General features: G+C 38.6%; 1 protein-coding gene across 17 annotated transcripts in view; it reads left to right on the top strand.

The window, feature by feature from the left end:
* The window catches only part of ATP8B4 (ATPase phospholipid transporting 8B4 (putative)), a 335,711-nt gene that overhangs the window by 211,348 nt on the left and 106,231 nt on the right, over nucleotides 1-18,132 (top strand). For all 17 annotated transcript variants that reach the window (XR_015134453.1, XR_015134452.1, XR_015134455.1 and 14 more), the window contains 3 exons: nucleotides 2,918-3,076; nucleotides 10,765-10,853; nucleotides 12,024-12,220. Coding sequence is in view for 10 of the 17 variants with exons in the window: in XM_086320812.1 (XP_086176938.1) it covers nucleotides 2,918-3,076; nucleotides 10,765-10,853; nucleotides 12,024-12,220 (445 nt within the window). In the remaining 7 variants the exon portion in view is untranslated. The remainder of the gene's footprint in view (nucleotides 1-2,917; nucleotides 3,077-10,764; nucleotides 10,854-12,023; nucleotides 12,221-18,132) is intronic.

Here is an 18,132-nt window from a genome sequence, read left to right as displayed (position 1 = left end):
TAGATCTGCTCAGATACCCACATCACCTTCCCATCTCTCTCTTGAAATCATCTTTCCATCCATCTCTCCAATAAATATTTATTAAGTTCCTATTACGTAGGTAGTATGATAGGTTATGGGGATACGGAAGTGAATACAGTGCTCCATTAAAAGGAACCTGTTTACCCCTTTCGGAAAGAGGAAGAAAAGACATTGGGAAGTTTGTGTTTTGTGCTAACAGGACTAAAAGAGGGAAGCTGAGCACTTCTAAAGATTAAAAAAAGTAGCTTGGCTTTGTTCATGCTACTTTATTTTCACTAGGCCCTGTATTTAGTATGTACTTAAACCACTGGGCTCATACTCTTCCAGAATGACTGAATTGGTGCTGGGCCTCCAAAAACTGAGGCATAGCCCCTTGGCCTTACTGCCTGTTCCTGTCTAGAACCACACCCGTGGTGTCAGGCCAGAAATGGATGAGCCTTGGGGCCAGGGAGGAGCCAACCAGCATGTTCAAGGCTATATTTGCTTCAATGTCAGTCTTTGCTTGCAACAATAAAAATGATCAAATGAGCCTGTTTTTTATATTCCTGTTGGCAGGAACTGTGTATCTTGTTGTTTTTGCCCAAAGCACATTTTTTTTTTTTTTTTTTTTAGTGGGCAAGTTTGAAACTGGAGAAATTGAGTCTTGAATCTGGAATAAGCTTTAACGGTTGCTATGGACCCATTATTTTATTTAGGTTTTGCTGGTGATGCCTAGTTCAAGGTTCTGTAAAATTTGGGAATATTAATTATTGGTCAACAAAAAAAGATGTTGAATTCTTAGAGTTTAGAAAAAGTCTCCTCTTCCACAATGGAGTTGTCTAAATAACTTGGGCCAGTTGAAATCAGTTTTCACTTACTTTTGAATATCTGTGATATGCTATAATAGGAGCAAATGAGGACTTAGCCATTCCTGTTCATATAAAAAGTGACTTTGTATGGATTATTTAGCCTCATCCAAATCCTTCTGCCGGCACACTCACAGTTAGCAGTAGATGTCTGGGAAGAAGCCAGTGTGTGTCCCAGTTGGCGTGTTTTGGCAGCAGTATTTCAGTGATTCTGGGGAAAGGTAGATGGGTTTGGAAAAGCAACCTGAGCCCTTAGAGTCTCTCATTCCTTTCAGGCTTTTGTTTGTTTTGTTTTTTCAAGCAAGGTCTATTAACTTTAGCAGTCTGGTTGGTTAGGAATGATCAGGCCATGTGAAAACTGGTTGCTGTCTTCTAGGTTTGTTGTAGTGTTAGTTGCTCAGTCGTGTCCAACTTTGAGACCCTATGGACTATAGCCCATCAGGCTCCTCTGTCCATGGGATTCTCCAGGCAGAAATACTGGTGTGGGTAGCATTTCTTTCTGCAGGGGATTTTCCCAACCCAGGGATCAAACCCAGCTCTCCTGCATTGCAGGCAGATTCTTTACTGTCTGAGCCACCAGAGAAGCTCCCATCACCTATGTCTGTGAGCTTTAAAAGGAAAACATATCATCCTGGGAAGGAAAGGAGTCAGGGAAGAAGTCTCTAAGTTCAGGAGGGTGTTTGATGGGGGTGTAAACAGTGCAATACGGAAGTTCTGTAGGAAGTTCTGGTCTCTCTTCCCTTCAGTCAGTGCTAAAGACATATTTCCCTTTTTTATTTTTCCAAATGTTGCTTTCTATGTTGCAAAATACCCTTTTGGTTTCTGATTAAATAAATGTATCTTTATTGTTTTGGGGAGAGAATTTTGTACACACTAATCTTACCCCTGGCTGGCTTGAATCTTGTTTTGATCTGTTCTCAGTTATCTTTTTTATTCCTTTCCTCTCTTTTCATTCCTCTCTCCCTCTGTCCTTCAAATCTTTGTACTCAGAAAGTTAACCCCAACTATGTGCAATGCAAATGTACTTAAATCTAATAGATATACTTTGTGACAGAGTCCATGAAAGATTATTTCTGGTTTCTTTTTCTATCAAGAGAACCCTCATCCTAAAAATGTATTTTTTTATTGAAATAATTGAACAAATTGATTGATTGATTGATTTGGAATGGGCTTGGTATTAAAAAAAAAAAAAAAAACTAGAAACATCTTTTGGACAGTTTGGGGCAAGTTATATGTGCTTCTGAGAGTCCCCAGAACTCTGAATCTAATCAAGATAAGAAGCATGAAACAGCTGAAAGGAATCGCATGCATTCTCAGGCACATGGGGCAAATACAAGGCCCAGGTTTCCTGGGGGTGGAGTATAGTAGGAACCCAAAATTCTGATTATGAGCCTAGAAAGACCCAATTAACTTTGGTTGTGAAACTAGAAGTATGCCATCTTAACCTGTGTGTAAGTTACATTAAATAATAATAAAAAAAAAGATGAAATAAAAACTTTTAGGATCACCTCTGCTTTATCTTTCCAAAAATCATTTGTTTCAAACCAAAAGTAGAGATAAGTGATTGTTTTTTTGTTAATTTATTTTATTTTATTTTTTAACTTTATAATATTGTATTGGTTTTGCCATATATCAACATGAAAGTGATTGTTTTTAAAGGAAAAAACATCCCATGGCTCTTGGGGTTTCTATTCTTATTTGGACAGTGCAGAAAATCATGTTTCACAACATTTGTGCCCTGCCCCAGGTGATTTTTCCTAGCTTGACTTTGTGTGTGTGTGTGTGTGAGAATGGTATGGCAGTCTACTCCAGTATTCTTGCCTGGAGAATTTCATGGACAGAAGAGCCTGCCGGGCTACAGTCCATGGGGTTCACAGAGTTGGACACACCTGAGTGACTGACACTTTCACTTTTTCATATATATGACACTGGGCTGTTGAAAAGAGAAGGAAAATGAACTGTATGTGAGAAGTAGGCTGCTAACGGTATTGCAGGCTTCTAAAGAGAGTTCCAGGTGAGGCATAAAGATGTTTGTTTCTTGTATTTTACAGGGATTGTTGTGTGTGAGGCGCCTAACAACAAGTTAGATAAATTCACCGGAGTTCTGTCTTGGAAGGGCAGCAAGCACTCCCTCAACAATGAGAAGATAATCCTGAGGGGCTGTGTCCTGAGAAATACCAGCTGGTGTTTTGGAATGGTTATTTTTGCAGGTACAGTGGACTTCCCAGGGTGCAGTGGGTGAACTCTTCCTGAGAACTGCATGGGCACAGTCTGTGGCTCTCCAGGTTGGATGAGCATGCCAAGTGCCCTTCTGAGTTGACTACAGAGTGTAGAGCACCAGGGTAAGATACCGCTGCTCTGGAAACAGTGTGCCTGGCCCCACTCTGTAAGGAACCACTGACATCACGAACTTACTCTTGAGAGTGCATGGGCCTTGATTACTCAGATGCTAGATACCTAATGTTTATTTTCTTATTCTCTAACCCCATCTCAATCATCCCTATCATCATATGTATTAATCAGCCTGCCTTTAAAGTGGAGGACAAGCGTGAAAGAAATTCCGGCTCTGTTGTTGATTTTGTAGTTTGCCAATTTCAAGCAGTCCTTTAAGAAAAGCCTTGTTAGAGATCCTGCAGTCATTTCTGTGTATACTTCAGAGCTTCTTCTACTATCTCTCAGCAGGCCAGCAGCTTCTGGAAGGACTGTGCGGGCTGGAGGTGGGGGTAGGGCTTGAGGGAGGAAGGGGAGCATCTCTTACTCTTCCTGCTACTACTTTTCCTGTCTCTAATTTATCTCTGGATGGCACCACCGACTCGATGGACATGAGTTTGAGTGAACTCTGGGAGTTGGTGATGGACAGGGAGGCCTGGGTGCCGCAATTCATGGGGTCGCTAAGAGTCAGACACGACTGAGCGACTGAACTGAACTGAATTTATCTCTAAAGGGCCCAAGGTGGCACTTTCTTGCCAAGGAAGCTTGCAGTAGCATCATTTCATAAAGCCTCTCAATTTTTACTCATGGCTTCAATTGCTAGCCCTTGACTTTTAAAAATCCTGTTTCTTGTGACACCAAATTAAGATGTGTTTTGGGCCCATTGACTATATGTGCAATCAAAATTGGAATGTTTTTCTTAACTGACTTTCTTCAGCAACAACAAAATGTTCATTAAAGTCTCAAAAGTGCTCCGAATCTAGAAAAATCCTTTGAATTCCTCCTAAATACTCTCAGCTGTGAGTGTTAGCAAGGCTCTCACTGTCGGGACATTGCCATTATAAGGACTTGAGAAATCCCTCGAAATGATGCAGTATATGTCATTTTATCTGGGAATGAATCTGGTTTCATCATGTTTTCATCAGATGCTTTTATTCTTTAGTCAGGGGAATAAACCCTTGATTATATATTTCCTTATTTTGCATCTTGTATTGAGAAAAAGCATGCTAGTCTTATACATTAACCTATCTTCCCACTTCAACTGTCACGCTTAATGAAGACATTTCTTGAAGGTCTCTTTTATTTTTTTTTTAATAATTTTATTTATTTTTTATTGTTTTCTGGCTGTGCTGGGTGTTCACTGCTGCTTATTTTTCTCTAGTTGTGATGAGTGGGGATTATTCTCTAGTTTCTATGTGTGCAGGCTTCTCATTGCGATGGCTTCTCTTGTTGCAGAGCATGGGCTCTAGGGTGTGTGGACTTCAGTAGTTGTGGCTCCTGGGCTCTAGAGTGCAGACTCAGTACTCATGGTGCACGGGCATAGTTGCTCCGCCACATGTGGGATCTTCCTGGATCAGGGATAGAACCTGTGTCTCCTTCATGGCAGGCAGATTCTTAACCACTGGACAACCAGGAAAGCCCTTCAAGGTCCTCTGATGGGAAAGACCTTCTCAGTTTGTTCCCTGTCATTAGAGAAGTGGAAGTGCATCATCCTAGGAGTGGGCTGTAACCCAAAGTTTTGTTTGCATTTGTGTGATCTTGTTTGGAATGACTCATTCAGGACAGTGGTTCAGCTATAACATGTTATGTTAGGACAGCTGGTGCGAGCCACACAGGGGTCAGGTTTTCCTTCATCATGTTGGCTTTGTGTGGAAATGCTCCTCCATAGAAGAAAGTGGAGTGGTAAGTTGAACAGGTCCCCCTCTGAAACAGTATAACAGAAAGTTCACAAAATTTGGATTGGACGTATCTGGGTTCAGATTTGTTTGCCAGCTGAAGGATGTTAAACCGTGGTTACTTAAAAGTCCTAAGCTTTAGTTTTATCTGCTGTAATGTGGGAATGAGTACATTAGAGAGTCACTGTAAAGGCTCAGAGAGGCAGTGCATATGGAAGAGAATGCCTCACAATTGCTATTTTCCTTCCTTCCCTGCTTTTCCCTTCTTCTGACATCAATTCAGAGTACACTATCTGCTCCATAGGCTGAGAGTTGGGATAATGTACTGCTCTTGGATCTTGGCAGGGAGAAATGGGGAATCACCCTCTTTTGTGATGTGATCTTAATGTTCACTGGCAGAGCACTTATTTATTATATATACTTATAAAGCAGAGCATGCCTATATTAACTTTCATCTAGGCACAAATATTAATAGAAAGCTTAATTAGAATAATTGCAGGCAGAGGAATGGTTGATTTTGTCAGTGCTAGAGTTGAACAAAGGAATGTCTCAGCACCCTAAGTCTTGAGACATCTAACTTCGGGAACTAGGTCCATGTGAACGCCTAGATCTTATGAAAGTTATCTCAAACAAATTAACTATTCTTTCTGTATTAGTACTCTAGTTATACCTGCCCTTAAGGGTTGTGTAAGAAGTGTAGTTGACATAAACATGGTTTACTTTACAAATGTATAATTTATGAAGATTTTATAATATACATTAACAGCTAGGCCATGCCTCCCTGGAATGGCTTTTCTTTTAACTCATGACAGGAGAAAGTCCTGTTTCTAAGGGTAGAAGTCTTATCCATGTAAGGGGTCCATAGGAGTCAGCACCATCTTGGTGCATAGTAGGTTTTTGTGCTGGCTGTATTCCACTTGCCCCTGCAGATCTGCTGTCACCACTTCACACTCTTCTCTCTGCCCTGGGAGGCTGACCTGTATGGTTCACACTAATAGGTTTCCTTGAACTTTGGTCCTGTCTTTGGGGATCCCTGGGAAGAAATCAAAGGAAGAAGACTGAGGTCATGGTATTTATTTCCCCAGCTGCCTCCCTTAAAGCTGGCTGGGTCCCTCAACATAAAGCCACCCTTCCTTTAGAAGCTGCAAACTTTACACAACTCTCTCCTTTAGGGTATAATAACCACCCCTCCCCTCATGTCTCCCTTCTAGGGTAGATGAAGATCATCTTGATTGCTAGGAAGTGCTTGGTTACTATGTTAACATTTTACTTCTCCTGTACCACCTATACACCCACCAGTACTTTTGTAAAGAGTCTCTTTATAAATATACCTTCCTCTAATAATCCTTGTTCAGTGTGTCATCTATTTCCTGTTTGAACTCTGACTGAGTCATAGTCTTACATATTGATTGAGTCAGTGAGTTAATGAATTAATGGACTATTTCATGTGGCTTTAAAAATAGTGGTTAAGAGCAAAAGCTTTAGAAGTAGATGTATCTGGGTTCTAATTTTGGCTCTGATGCTTACAGGCCAAAAAATAAAAAATAAAAAAAGGAAACCTCAGGCAAGTTATTTAAATTCTTTAATCCTCAGTTTCATTGTTATTGACCTAAGGATAATAATACCTAATTTATTGGCTTGTTTTAAGCATTAGTGAGATAATAAGATGTGAAAAGCACATATAGATATTTCCTAAAACATTGTAGGTACTTAATAAATAAATTCATTCATTAAACAGTTACTTACTGGGTACCAGCTATGTGGCAGGCACTATGCTACTTACTTTTTTGCAAGAATGTGACCAAGAAAAGTGTAGTCCCTTCACTCATGTGATTTGAGTCTGGTAGGAAAGAAAGGCATTACTCTTAAATCATTATAGTAATGAGTGTATAATATCAAACTGAGAAAAGTACTCTAAAGAAAAAGAACATGAACTCACAAGAGTGTATGGTGGAGGAATCTGAGGGGAAAGAACAAGCTAGCTAAAAGGCACACCATAGGCAAAGGCCCTGTGGTGGGAATGAGGCTGGGGAGGTTAAAAAAAAAAGGCAAAATTTAAGGCCAGTGTGGAACTTGGAAAACTTAGAGAATAGACGTGGGCACGTGCCTAGAGACAGGGATAGAGGTTGGACCATCCAGGACCCTTATGGTCTGTATTCAGAATTTTGGTCTTTATCCTAAGAGCATTGAGAAGCCATTGTCAGTTTTTCATACAGATGATATGTGTATGTGTTAAACTGGAAAGTTTTGCTTTTGCCTGTAATATTTTTAAAGTTGGTCAATAGGATCCAGGAAAAAGTGTATACATAGGATGGTAGCAGATGCAGGAGACAAAGTTGCTAGGCTTTTCCTACATACAGTCCAGTTGAGAGGTGATGATACTTTGCATTAGAGTGGGAGTCATGGGATAGATTAGACTCTGAGGTTTCTCCCACCTTTCACAACTGAATGGAGAGTGGTACCATTCATTGAGATAAGGAACCCTGGAGAAAGAGCAGAAGCTAGGCTGGACAAGGGCCACTTGAGGGGCCTTAGAAACATCCAGGGGAAGATATCATATAGGCAATGAAATATATAAGTTTAGAGCTCAGAGGAGCGATCTGAGCTGAAGATACACATTTGGTCTACAGATGTTAACTGGAGCTATGATCTTAGATTTCTCAGGGAAGGTGGGTTGAGAAGGAAAAGAAGATGGCCTATACTTAATTTTTAAGAAGTCTCACTGTTTAATGATTGAGAATAAAGGAGTGAGCATAATGGAAAACAAAGAAGCAGCTATCAAAGAGGTAGGAGGAATAGCAGAACACTGTAAAACAGAAGCTAAGGGAAGAGTGTATTTCAAAAGGATGAAATAGTCAACAGTGTCGAAGTCTGCTGAGAGGTCAAAGAAGGCATGGAGGATATAGATGACAATGCCGGATCTGTTTTGGTGGAGTGATTGGCTCAGAAACTAGCTTGAGAAATGAGTTGGAGACAAAGAATCAGAGGCTGAAGGGTAAAGAAAATTCTTTCAAAATCTTGACTATGAGGGGAAGAAGAGATGTGTGTCTCAACATCTGTGGCTATATTTAAATAAGTACTTAAGAACTCATTAAGCAGATTCTTTGCTAGTCTGTGTGTATGCCTAAGAAATGTAAATTTTTAGCACCAAACTGGTCTGTCAATTTTCAGCTTTTAGCAATCACAAACTTTATTTGCCCTTTGTGATCTTTACTAAAAGAAATGCTTCCCACCCTCAATGTCCAGATGATTTTAATAAACGATTCTGGGAAAAAGTGGGTGGTCTTTGCCCAGCATTGGCTGGGAAAAGGACACTGGGATACAATTTCTAACTCAAGACTGAATTGTTATGAGACCCCAGTCTTTACTCCAATTTGTCTTTTAAGTAAAGGAGTCTTTTAAGAATGTTCCCATTGTTTCTTGACTTCTAGAATGATGTATAATTTCATGTGTACCCCCTTTCTCTCCTTTCTCTCCTTCCCCCTCTCCTCCTCTATTAAGTGGGTACATGGATTGGTGGTAATTGTGGGAAGATGGTGTAGAGAGGGAAGACTAGGGAAATCAGATATAATTAAAATGTGATCATTTCTATTGAGCATCTTTGTTTATAAGGAATTTACTTAGCAATATAATCTAATAGTCTTTGTTAGTCATCTAATAATCTACCTCTAAAGCAGCTAATATTATTCTTAGAATTTCTTGAACAAGGCAGTTAGTAAATATTTAACATGGGGTTTAAAAGGATTACTTGAAATAAATCTCAACACCATATTTAAGACAATTCTTGCTCTTACAAAAATGCATATCATATAAACAGTGTGCAATACCCAATAAAGGTTTAAATTACTTGCTGTTGTATTGTTTGGAGTTTCTCCATTAAAGCCACCAAAAATCTTTTTTGGGAAACACATCCAGCATTTGATTTTTTCCCCTAACTTTCCATTTTTGACTTCAGTGTTCTGAATTGTGTTTATTACTACATTCTTGTAAACATTTCCAAATCATTCCTCCATTTGATTGACTTTAATTGCTTCAAACTATAAGCACATCCATACATAGATTTTTGGAAAAAAGCATTTCTTAAACCTTTTAGCTACAAATTATGTCTGGATTTATCCTATTCTAAGGAGATCAATTCCCTTGCAGTTTCCAGGATTATTGTTAAAGATATCAGTTGAGAGTCAATTGTTTCATCATCAGTTCAATCGCTCAGTCGTGTCTGACGCTTTGACCCCCTGAACTGCAGCACTCCAGGCCTCCCTGTCCATCACCAACTCCTGGAGTTCACCCAAACTCATGTCCATTGAGTCGGTGATGCCATCCAACCATCTCATCCTGTCTTCCCCTTCTCCTCCTGCCCTCAGTCTTCCCCAGCATCAGGGTCTTTTCAAATGAGGCAACCCTTCGCATGAGGTGGCCAAAGTATTGGAGTTTCTTCAGCTTCAACATCAGTCCTTCCAATGAACACTCAGGACTGATCTCCTTTAGGATGGACTGGTTGGATCTCTTTGCAGTCCAAGGGACTCTCAAGAGTCTTCTCCAACACCACAGTTCAAAAGCATCAATTCTTTGGCACTCAGCTTTATTTATAGTCCAACTCTCACATCCATACATGACTACTGGGAAAACCATAGCTTTGATTAGACGGACCTTTGTTGACAAAGTAATGTCTCTGCTTTTTAACATGCTGTCTAGGTTGGTTATAACTTTCCTTCCAAGGAGTAAGCATCTTTTAATTTCATGGCTGCAGTCACTATCTGCAGTGATTTTGGAGCCCCCAAAAATAAAGTCAGCAACTGTTTCCACATCTGTTTGCCATAAAGTGATGGGACCGGATGCCATGATCTTAGTTTTCTGAATGTTGAGCTTTAAGCCAACTTTTTCACTCTCCACTTTCACTTTCATCAAGAGGCTTTTTAGTTCCTCTTCACTTTCTGCCATAAGGGTGGTGTCATCTGCATATCTGAGGTTATTGATATTTCTCCCGGCAATCTTGATTCCAGCTTGTGCTTCTTCCAGCCCAGCATTTCTCATGATGTACTCTGCATATTAGTTAAATAAACAGGGTGACAGTATACAGCCTTGATGAACTCCTTTTCCTATTTGGAACCAGTCTGCTGTTCCATGTCCAGTTCTAACTGTTGCTTCCTGACCTGCATACAGGTTTCTCAAGAGACAGGTCAGGTGGTCTGGTATTCCCATCTCTTTCAGAATTTTCCAGTTTCTTGTGATCCACACAGTCAAAGGCTTTGGCATAGTCAATGAAACAGAAATAGATGTTTTTCTGGAACTCTCGTGCTTTTTCGATGATCTAATGGATGTTGGCAATTTGATCTCTGGTTCCTCTGCCTTTTCTAAAACCAACTTGAACATCTGGAAGTTCGTGGTTCATGTATTGCTGAAGCTTGGCTTGGAGAATTTTGAGCATTTCTTTACCAGCGTATGAGATGAGTGCAGTTGTGTGGTGGTTTGAGCATTCTTTGGCATTGCCTTTCTCTGGGATTGGAATGAAAACTGACCTTTTCCAGTCCTGTGGCCACTGCTGAGTTTTCCAAATTTGCTCACATATTGAGGTCAGCACTTTCACAGCATCATCTTTTAGGATTTGAAATAGCTCAACTGGAATTCCATCATCATAAACAACTTAAGAATCCTACTCTTAATAAAACTCAAATTATTTTGGAAAAACGTTATTTTCCTTTCAGGAACGTTTGATATTCTTAGGAATTAATAATAATAATACATAATCTAATCATTTCAAAGTTATTTTTCTTTCCTTTTTTCTTTTGCAGGTCCTGACACTAAACTAATGCAGAACAGTGGTAAGACAAAGTTTAAGAGGACAAGCATTGATAGACTGATGAATACTCTAGTACTATGGGTAAGTTATTATAACAAAATTAGGCAATATCACAATCATTATCTGAATATGTTTCTTACATTCTGATGAGATTTCTTTCAGAAATCTTCATTCTTCTTGTGGAATTTGTATTTGGAGATTTTGCATTTGGGGCCTCGTTACCTCCAAAATGTCTGCTTCGCTAATACTGATAGAGTATTTGCAAATGTAGGGGTTGGCTAAAAATTTTGAGGTTGCTTTCTACTTTTTTTTTGAATCTCAAAAGCAACCTGAAAATTTTTAGTGTATGTCATGCAGTATTTTAACTAACCCTTATCTTTCTTGTTGACTTCAAGGAATCATTGTGTAGCTAGATCTGTAGCCAAGAGACTTGACTAGTCTGAGAAGGTCTTTTATTACTGATGTTTTCTTCCTTTTGCTTTTGTGCCTTGGGTTACCATATAATTTTTCATTTACCAGGATGCTTTTGAAGGTGAAAGAAGGGAATACTGTTAATATTACAGCTGGACAGTAGATTAAACTGGAACTGACTAGAGCAAGTCAGGACATCTTCTTGTACTTCTTGTGCTTCTGTGTGTGTGTGTGTGTGTGTGTGTATGTGTGTGCGCGCACCCACGCGCTCAGTCGTGTCCGACTCTTTGTGAGCCCATGGACTGTAGCCCTCCAGGCTCCTCTGTACATGGAGTTTTCCAGGCAAGAATACTGGAGTGGATTGCCATTTCCTACTGCAGTGGATCTTCCCGACCCAGGTAGGGAACCCATGTCTCTTGCGTCTCCTGCATTGGCAGCAGATCCTTTACCACTGCGTCACCTGGGAAGCCCTTAATCTTTGGAAGCCACTTAAACACATGCATACCTCACAAATAGAGGATGTGAAGTTATTAGCTTTGTGGCCATAAACAAGTTATATAACCTGTCTGTTTTTTGTTTTTTGCCTGTAAAGTGTGAATGTTTTTTCCTATCTCAGAAAGTTAATGGGAGAATTAAGTGAGAAAATGTATATGTAAAATATTTAGCCAAGTTCCCAATGTAAGCATATTACATTTTACTCATATGATTAATGATACTTAGATGAGCTTTGTATAACTTGATTTTCAAATAACAATTGGAATTAGAAGTGTAATTGCCTTGTGTTGATATGACTAGTTGGGATTCAAGTTAACCTTAACTGGACTTCTATACTCATTTCAGATTTTTGGATTTCTGATATGCTTGGGAACTATTCTTGCGATTGGAAATTCAATCTGGGAGAATCAAGTTGGGAACCAATTCAGAACTTTCCTCTTTTGGAATGAAGGAGAGAAGAACTCTGTGTTCTCAGGATTCTTAACATTCTGGTCATATATTATTATCCTTAATACAGTGGTACCCATTTCATTATATGTGAGGTAAGATGAGAGTTTGTTCTTTGAAACCATTTTGTCAAAAGCCTGTGTTCTATGTAATTATTTTTGTTTGTCTTAAAATTACAGCAGTGAGATAGAAGTCTCTAACTGCTCATGATCTGCCACATCTGTTACAAATGAGGCAACTAAGCTGTTTAATCTGCTTAAGTTTCACATTTTCAAATTAACAATAGATGCATTTTATTTTCTTCTTGATTTGATTTGGTTTCTTAGGAATGTTTTCCTCTGGAATACATGGACTACCGTGTAGTCTCATGCAACCTAATGAATTAGAATTGGGTTGATGTTGGGAAAGAAACAGAAAAATATTTGGGGGGATCTATTGAGATGATGCCTTCTTGGTACTAGTCTGGCTCCAGATACCAGGATTTAGACCTTGTGCTACCACTTCCTAGTTCCATAACCTTGAGCAAGTTACTTTACTTCCTGGTACCTCAGTGTCCTCGTTTTATACATGGAGAAAGTAATAGTTCTACTTTAAAAGGTAGTATAGAGAGTAAGCAAACCTATAATGCTCTTAGACAAATGCCTGACACATTATAAGAGATCAGTGAATATTAATTCTTTCTATTTTTATTAGTAACTATCAGTGAATATATGAAGGAGTTGAAATATGGTTGGTTGTTGGTGCTTATTCATTGTTGAAAAAGAAGTTTGGCTTATTACTCCCTCTACAACTTGATTTGTCATTTCTAGATTTGGTCCTATAAACTAGGGCTAAAATGGTCTGCCTGTCTATCTATACATAAGCACTCTGTGAGTGTGTGTGTTTATGTATGTGTTTGATAAAAGTTACAAGTTGGCCCTAGAATCTGTACCTGAGACAATTTTGATCCTAATCCTGCCAAGACTGAGGCGGACAATCCCAAAGACACTGGAGCCAAGATGAGACTTGGTTGTTTGACATTCCTCATCACCAGTATTTTAACAATACACAAAATCACCAGCTCTAAATCTCTACTAATTTTTATGAGCTTCTTTTTCTCTCTTTCCAAAATCCTCGCTCTGATGAAGCTGGGGAAGTTTAATGCACAAAATCCACCCTTATTTTGGATAGCAGTCAGGAAACTGAAATGTCAAGTTGTGGGAAATTGACTTGAAATAGTGGCATGTGGCCACAACACCACAAATTACTTTGGGCCTTCTGGAACTGTGGTCAGAGCAGGCTCTATTTAAAATGTATCCTACTGGCTTGTCTTTGATTCTGAGGACCTCTCATGCTTGTATCCAATTATGAAGTCTGTAGTAAATCTTGCTCTTTGCCAGAGGAGCTATGGTCAGCTTTTATAGCTTTCCTTTTATGTGGAAATGAACAATAGACGCTCAGAGTGACTTACCATCTGCACATGAGCAGTTTCATGTGTCCTCACAAAGGAAGTATATTCCGTATATACTCTTTCTTTGAAGTGTATTGGTATTTTTCATTTTATGATTTCTAATATTGTTTTTTAAAGACCAAGATTCCCAGGTCCTTTTTCCTTCTAATGTGTTCCCTGCCGTGGCAGAAAGAAAACCTGTTTGGAATAGTCCAAGTTCACATTCTGATATTTTTGCCACTAATAGCTGTGTGACCTTGGAGAAAGTACTTGGCTTCTCTGTGCCCTAGTTTGCCTAGGAAATACTTGCTGTAAAACGGGAGGATTAAAATAATTGACTTCTGAGTTACTTTCTGCTCCAAATAATATCACCTTACCTCTAGACAATTAATGTAAAATAGACATTTGTATTTTACATAAAGTGCTTTCACATACATTATCTCATTTACATCTCCCCCTCCCCAAATCTTTTGAAGTTATTGCTGTTGAACTTCTTTCATAAATGAGATGATTTTCTCAGGATTGTAAAGCTGATTAGGGACAGAACCAAGATCCAAACCCAAGTATTCTAACACTTGGCACAGTGTCTACGTCTAAGTTTTATATGATTTATTAATCAGCCAAGACATCAAAAGACACTAGAATTTTCTACCTGTTGGTAAGCCATGGTATTGATGAAGATAATATGAGCTTTTTTCCTCACCAAATAAGAACAGTGATCTGAGGTCAGCCTGACATAAAGTTGAGGCAAAAAGCATTCTGGGGGATTTCAGGTTGCTCATACTAAGATCTGGAAAAAGAGAAGTCCAGGTATTTCTGATTGGAGGGATGAAGGTTTTCTACAAAATTTTCCAAAGTTTCAAGGAATAAATTAGTGCAGTGTCACTAAAGGATAACGGTGCAGAATTTACATTGAATGGTTAACAATTCCATGTGAGCATAATACGTTGATTTTGGCAGGGTATTTCTATGCTGTCAGTTTATCTATAGTGTTAAAATATAACCAGCTACAGTTTTTTAATACACCATCTTAAGAAATGTAATTGCTGTACTCCCAAGGAATTCGCTTTTGAGTGTTTTTTTCTAAAGCAAAAGAAACTCGTTTCCATGTTGCTTATTTTGCCACAGAATGGGGGAAATCATAAGCCCTGCTCTTTGAGCATCCAGGCAGAAAACACTAAACAGTTTGATTATACTAACTCTGGAACATTTGTCTCCTTTTCTCTGCTATTATAAAGCAAAGGGGTGAATGTTCCACTGTGACTCTCCTAAATCCTCCTTTTCCAAACAAAAAAGATACCTTCTTCTCTATAGACTATTTTAAGGTCTAAGAATTAAAATTAATTAAGAATACTTCCACCAACTTGAACCATAACACAGGATTAAATTCTGTTCTCCATTCATTTTGCTTAGATTTTTAGGGAGATGCTTTACCTTTAAATAAATGAAAATGTCAAGTGATTGAACAGTTACTCACATTATGACAATGCATAATGCCATTTTTTATGGCACTCTCCAGGTCTGGTATGCATTGACTTTACCAGATGCCGGAATTCTAGTCTTGGTTCTGTGATTGTGTGACCTTGGGTTATTCACAATCTCTGTAGGTCTTAATGTCCTTACTGGTGAAATTGGGGAATAAAGGGTCAGGATTCACTCATTCAACACTAACTGACTACCTATGACAGGTCAGGCATTGTGGCTAGTTTATGATATGTGCTAATGCTTTCTGAGTGAATGGAATAGGAAGAGCAAAGCTGATTAGAATAGCTAGCAAGGAACTTACAAGCAAGTGGGGTGGGAATGAAATTAAAATTAGATTGTAACTGGGTAACGTAAAATAAATACATGCAGAGTATGACATTTATTTTTATGATTCTACAGAGTTACAGTGTGCTTTTTTAGTTTGTGTGAAAAAAAGTATTACCATTTAAATAGAAAATGAACTGACACCATACCATTTCTGCAGAGGGAGATGTAGGTATGTCATATACTTATAGAACTAGATACATAGGATTTATTTTTTTAATATAAATTTATTTATTTTAATTGGAGGCTAATTACTTTACAATATTGTATTGGTTTTGCCATACATCAACATGAATCCACCACGGGTGTACATGTGTTCCCCATCCTGAATCCCCCTCCCACCTCCTTCCCCATACCATCCCTCTGGGTCATCCCAGTGCACTGGCCCTGAGCATCCTGTATCATGCATCAACCCTGGACTGGTGTTTCGTTTCACATATGATATTATACATGTTTCAATGCCATTCTCCCAAATCGTCCCACCCTCGCCCTCTCCCACAGAGTCCATAAGACTGTTCTATACATCTGTGTCTCTTTTGCTGTCTCGCATGCAGCGTTATCGTTACCATCTTTCTAAATTCCATATATATGCGTTAGTATACTGTATTGGTGTTTACTGGCTTACTTCACTCTGTATAATAGGCTCCAGTTTCATCCACCTCATTAGAACTGATTCAAATGTATTCTTTTTAATGGCTGAGTAATACTCCATTGTGTATATGTACCACTGCTTTCTTATCCATTCATCTGCTGATGGACATCTAGGTTGCTTCCATGTCCTGGCTATTATAAACAGTGCTGCGATGAACATTGGGGTACACGTGTCTCTTTCAATTCTGGTTTCCTCAGTGTGTATGCCCAGCAGTGGGATTGCTGGGTCGTATGGCAGTTCTATTTCCAGTTTTTTAAGGAATCTCCACACTCTTCTCCATAGTGGCTGATCTAGTTTGCATTCCTACCAACAGTGTAAGAGGGTTCCCCTTTCTCCACACCCTCTCCAGTATTTATTGCTTATAGACTTTTGGATAGCCACCATTCTGACTGGCATGAAATGGTACCTCATTGTGGCTTTGATTTGCATTTCTCTGATAATGAGTGATATTGAGCATCTTTTCATGTGTTTGTTAGCCATCTGTATGTCTTCTTTGGAGAAATGTCTGTTTAGTTCTTTGGCCCATTTTTTGATTGGGTCATTTATTTTTCTGGAATTGAGCTGCAGGAGTTGCTTGTATAATTTTGAATTAATTCTTTGTCAGTTGCTTCATTTGCTATTATTTTCTCCCATTCTGAAGGCTGCCTTTTCACCTTGCTAATAGTTTCCTTTGTTGTGCAGAAGCTTTTAATTTTAATTAGGTCCCATTTGTTTACTTTTACTTTTATTTCCAATATTCTGGGAGGTGGGTCATAGAGGATCCTGCTGTGATTTATGTCGGAGAGTGTTTTGCCTGTGTTCTCCTCTAAGAGTTGTATAGTTTCTGGTCTTACATTTAGATCTTTAATCCATTTTGAGTTTATTTTTGTGTATGGTGTTAGAAAGTGTTCTAGTTTCATTCTTTTACAAGTGGTTGACCAGTTTTCCCAGCACCACTTGTTAAAGAGATTGTCTTTTCTCCATTGTATATTCTTGCCTCATTTGTCAAAGATAAGGTGTCCATAGGTACGTGGGTTTATCTCTAGGCTTTCTATTTTGTTCCATTGATCTATATTTCTGTCTTTGTGCCAGTACCAGACTGTCTTGATGACTGTGGCTTTGTATTAGAGCCTGAAGACAGGCAGGTTGATTCCTCCAGTTCCATTCTTCTTTCTCAAGATTGCTTTGGCTATTCGAGGTTTTTTGTATTTCCATACAGATTGTGAAATTATTTGTTCTAGCTCTGTGAAAAATACCGTTGGTAGCTTAATAGGGATTGCATTGAATCTATAGATTGCTTTGGGTACTATACTCATTTTCACTGTATTGATTCTTCCAATCCATGGACACGGTATATTTCTCCATCTATTAGTGTTCTCTTTGATTTCTTTACCCAGTGTTTTATAGTTTTCTATATATAGGTCTTTTGTTTCATTAGGTAGATATATTCCTAAGTATTTTATTCTTTTCGTTGCAATGGTGAATGGAATTGTTTCCTTAATTTCTCTTTCTCTTTTCTCATTATTAGTGTATAGGAATGCAAGGGATTTCTGTGTGTTGATTTTATATCCTGCAACTTTACTGTATTCACTGATTAGCTCTAGTAATTTTCTGGTGGAGTCTTTAGGGTTTTCTATGTAGAGGATCATGTCATCTGCAAAGAGTGAGAATTTTACTTCTTCTTTTCCAATTTGGATTCCTTTTATTTCTTTTTGTGCTCTGATTGCTGTGGCCAAAACTTCCAAAACTGTGTTGAATAGTAGTGGTGAAAGTGGGCACCCTTGTCTTGTTCCTGACTTTAGGGGAAATGCTTTCAATTTTTCACCATTGAGGATAATGTTTGCTGTGGGTTTGTCATGTATAGCTTTTATTATGTTGAGGTATGTTCCTTCTATTCCTGCTTTCTGGAGAGTTTTTGTCATAAATGGATGTTGAATCTTGTCAAAGGCTTTCTCTGCATCTATTGAGATAATCATATGGCTTTTATTTTTCAATTTGTTAATGTGGTGTATTATGTTGATTGATTTGTGGATATTGAAGAAGCCTTGCATGCCTGGGATAAAGCCCACTTGGTCATGATGTATGATCTTTTTAATATGTTGTTGGATTCTGGTTGGTAGAATTTTAAGGATTTTTGC

This window comes from Bos grunniens, chromosome 10, assembly GCF_055505025.1.
Source record: "Bos grunniens cultivar Pamir isolate PY7600 chromosome 10, Bosgru_T2T1.0, whole genome shotgun sequence".
Classification (NCBI taxonomy): domain Eukaryota; kingdom Metazoa; phylum Chordata; class Mammalia; order Artiodactyla; family Bovidae; genus Bos; species Bos grunniens.
Note: the sequence above shows the minus strand (reverse complement) of the source record. Positions and strands in the feature narration are given on the sequence as shown.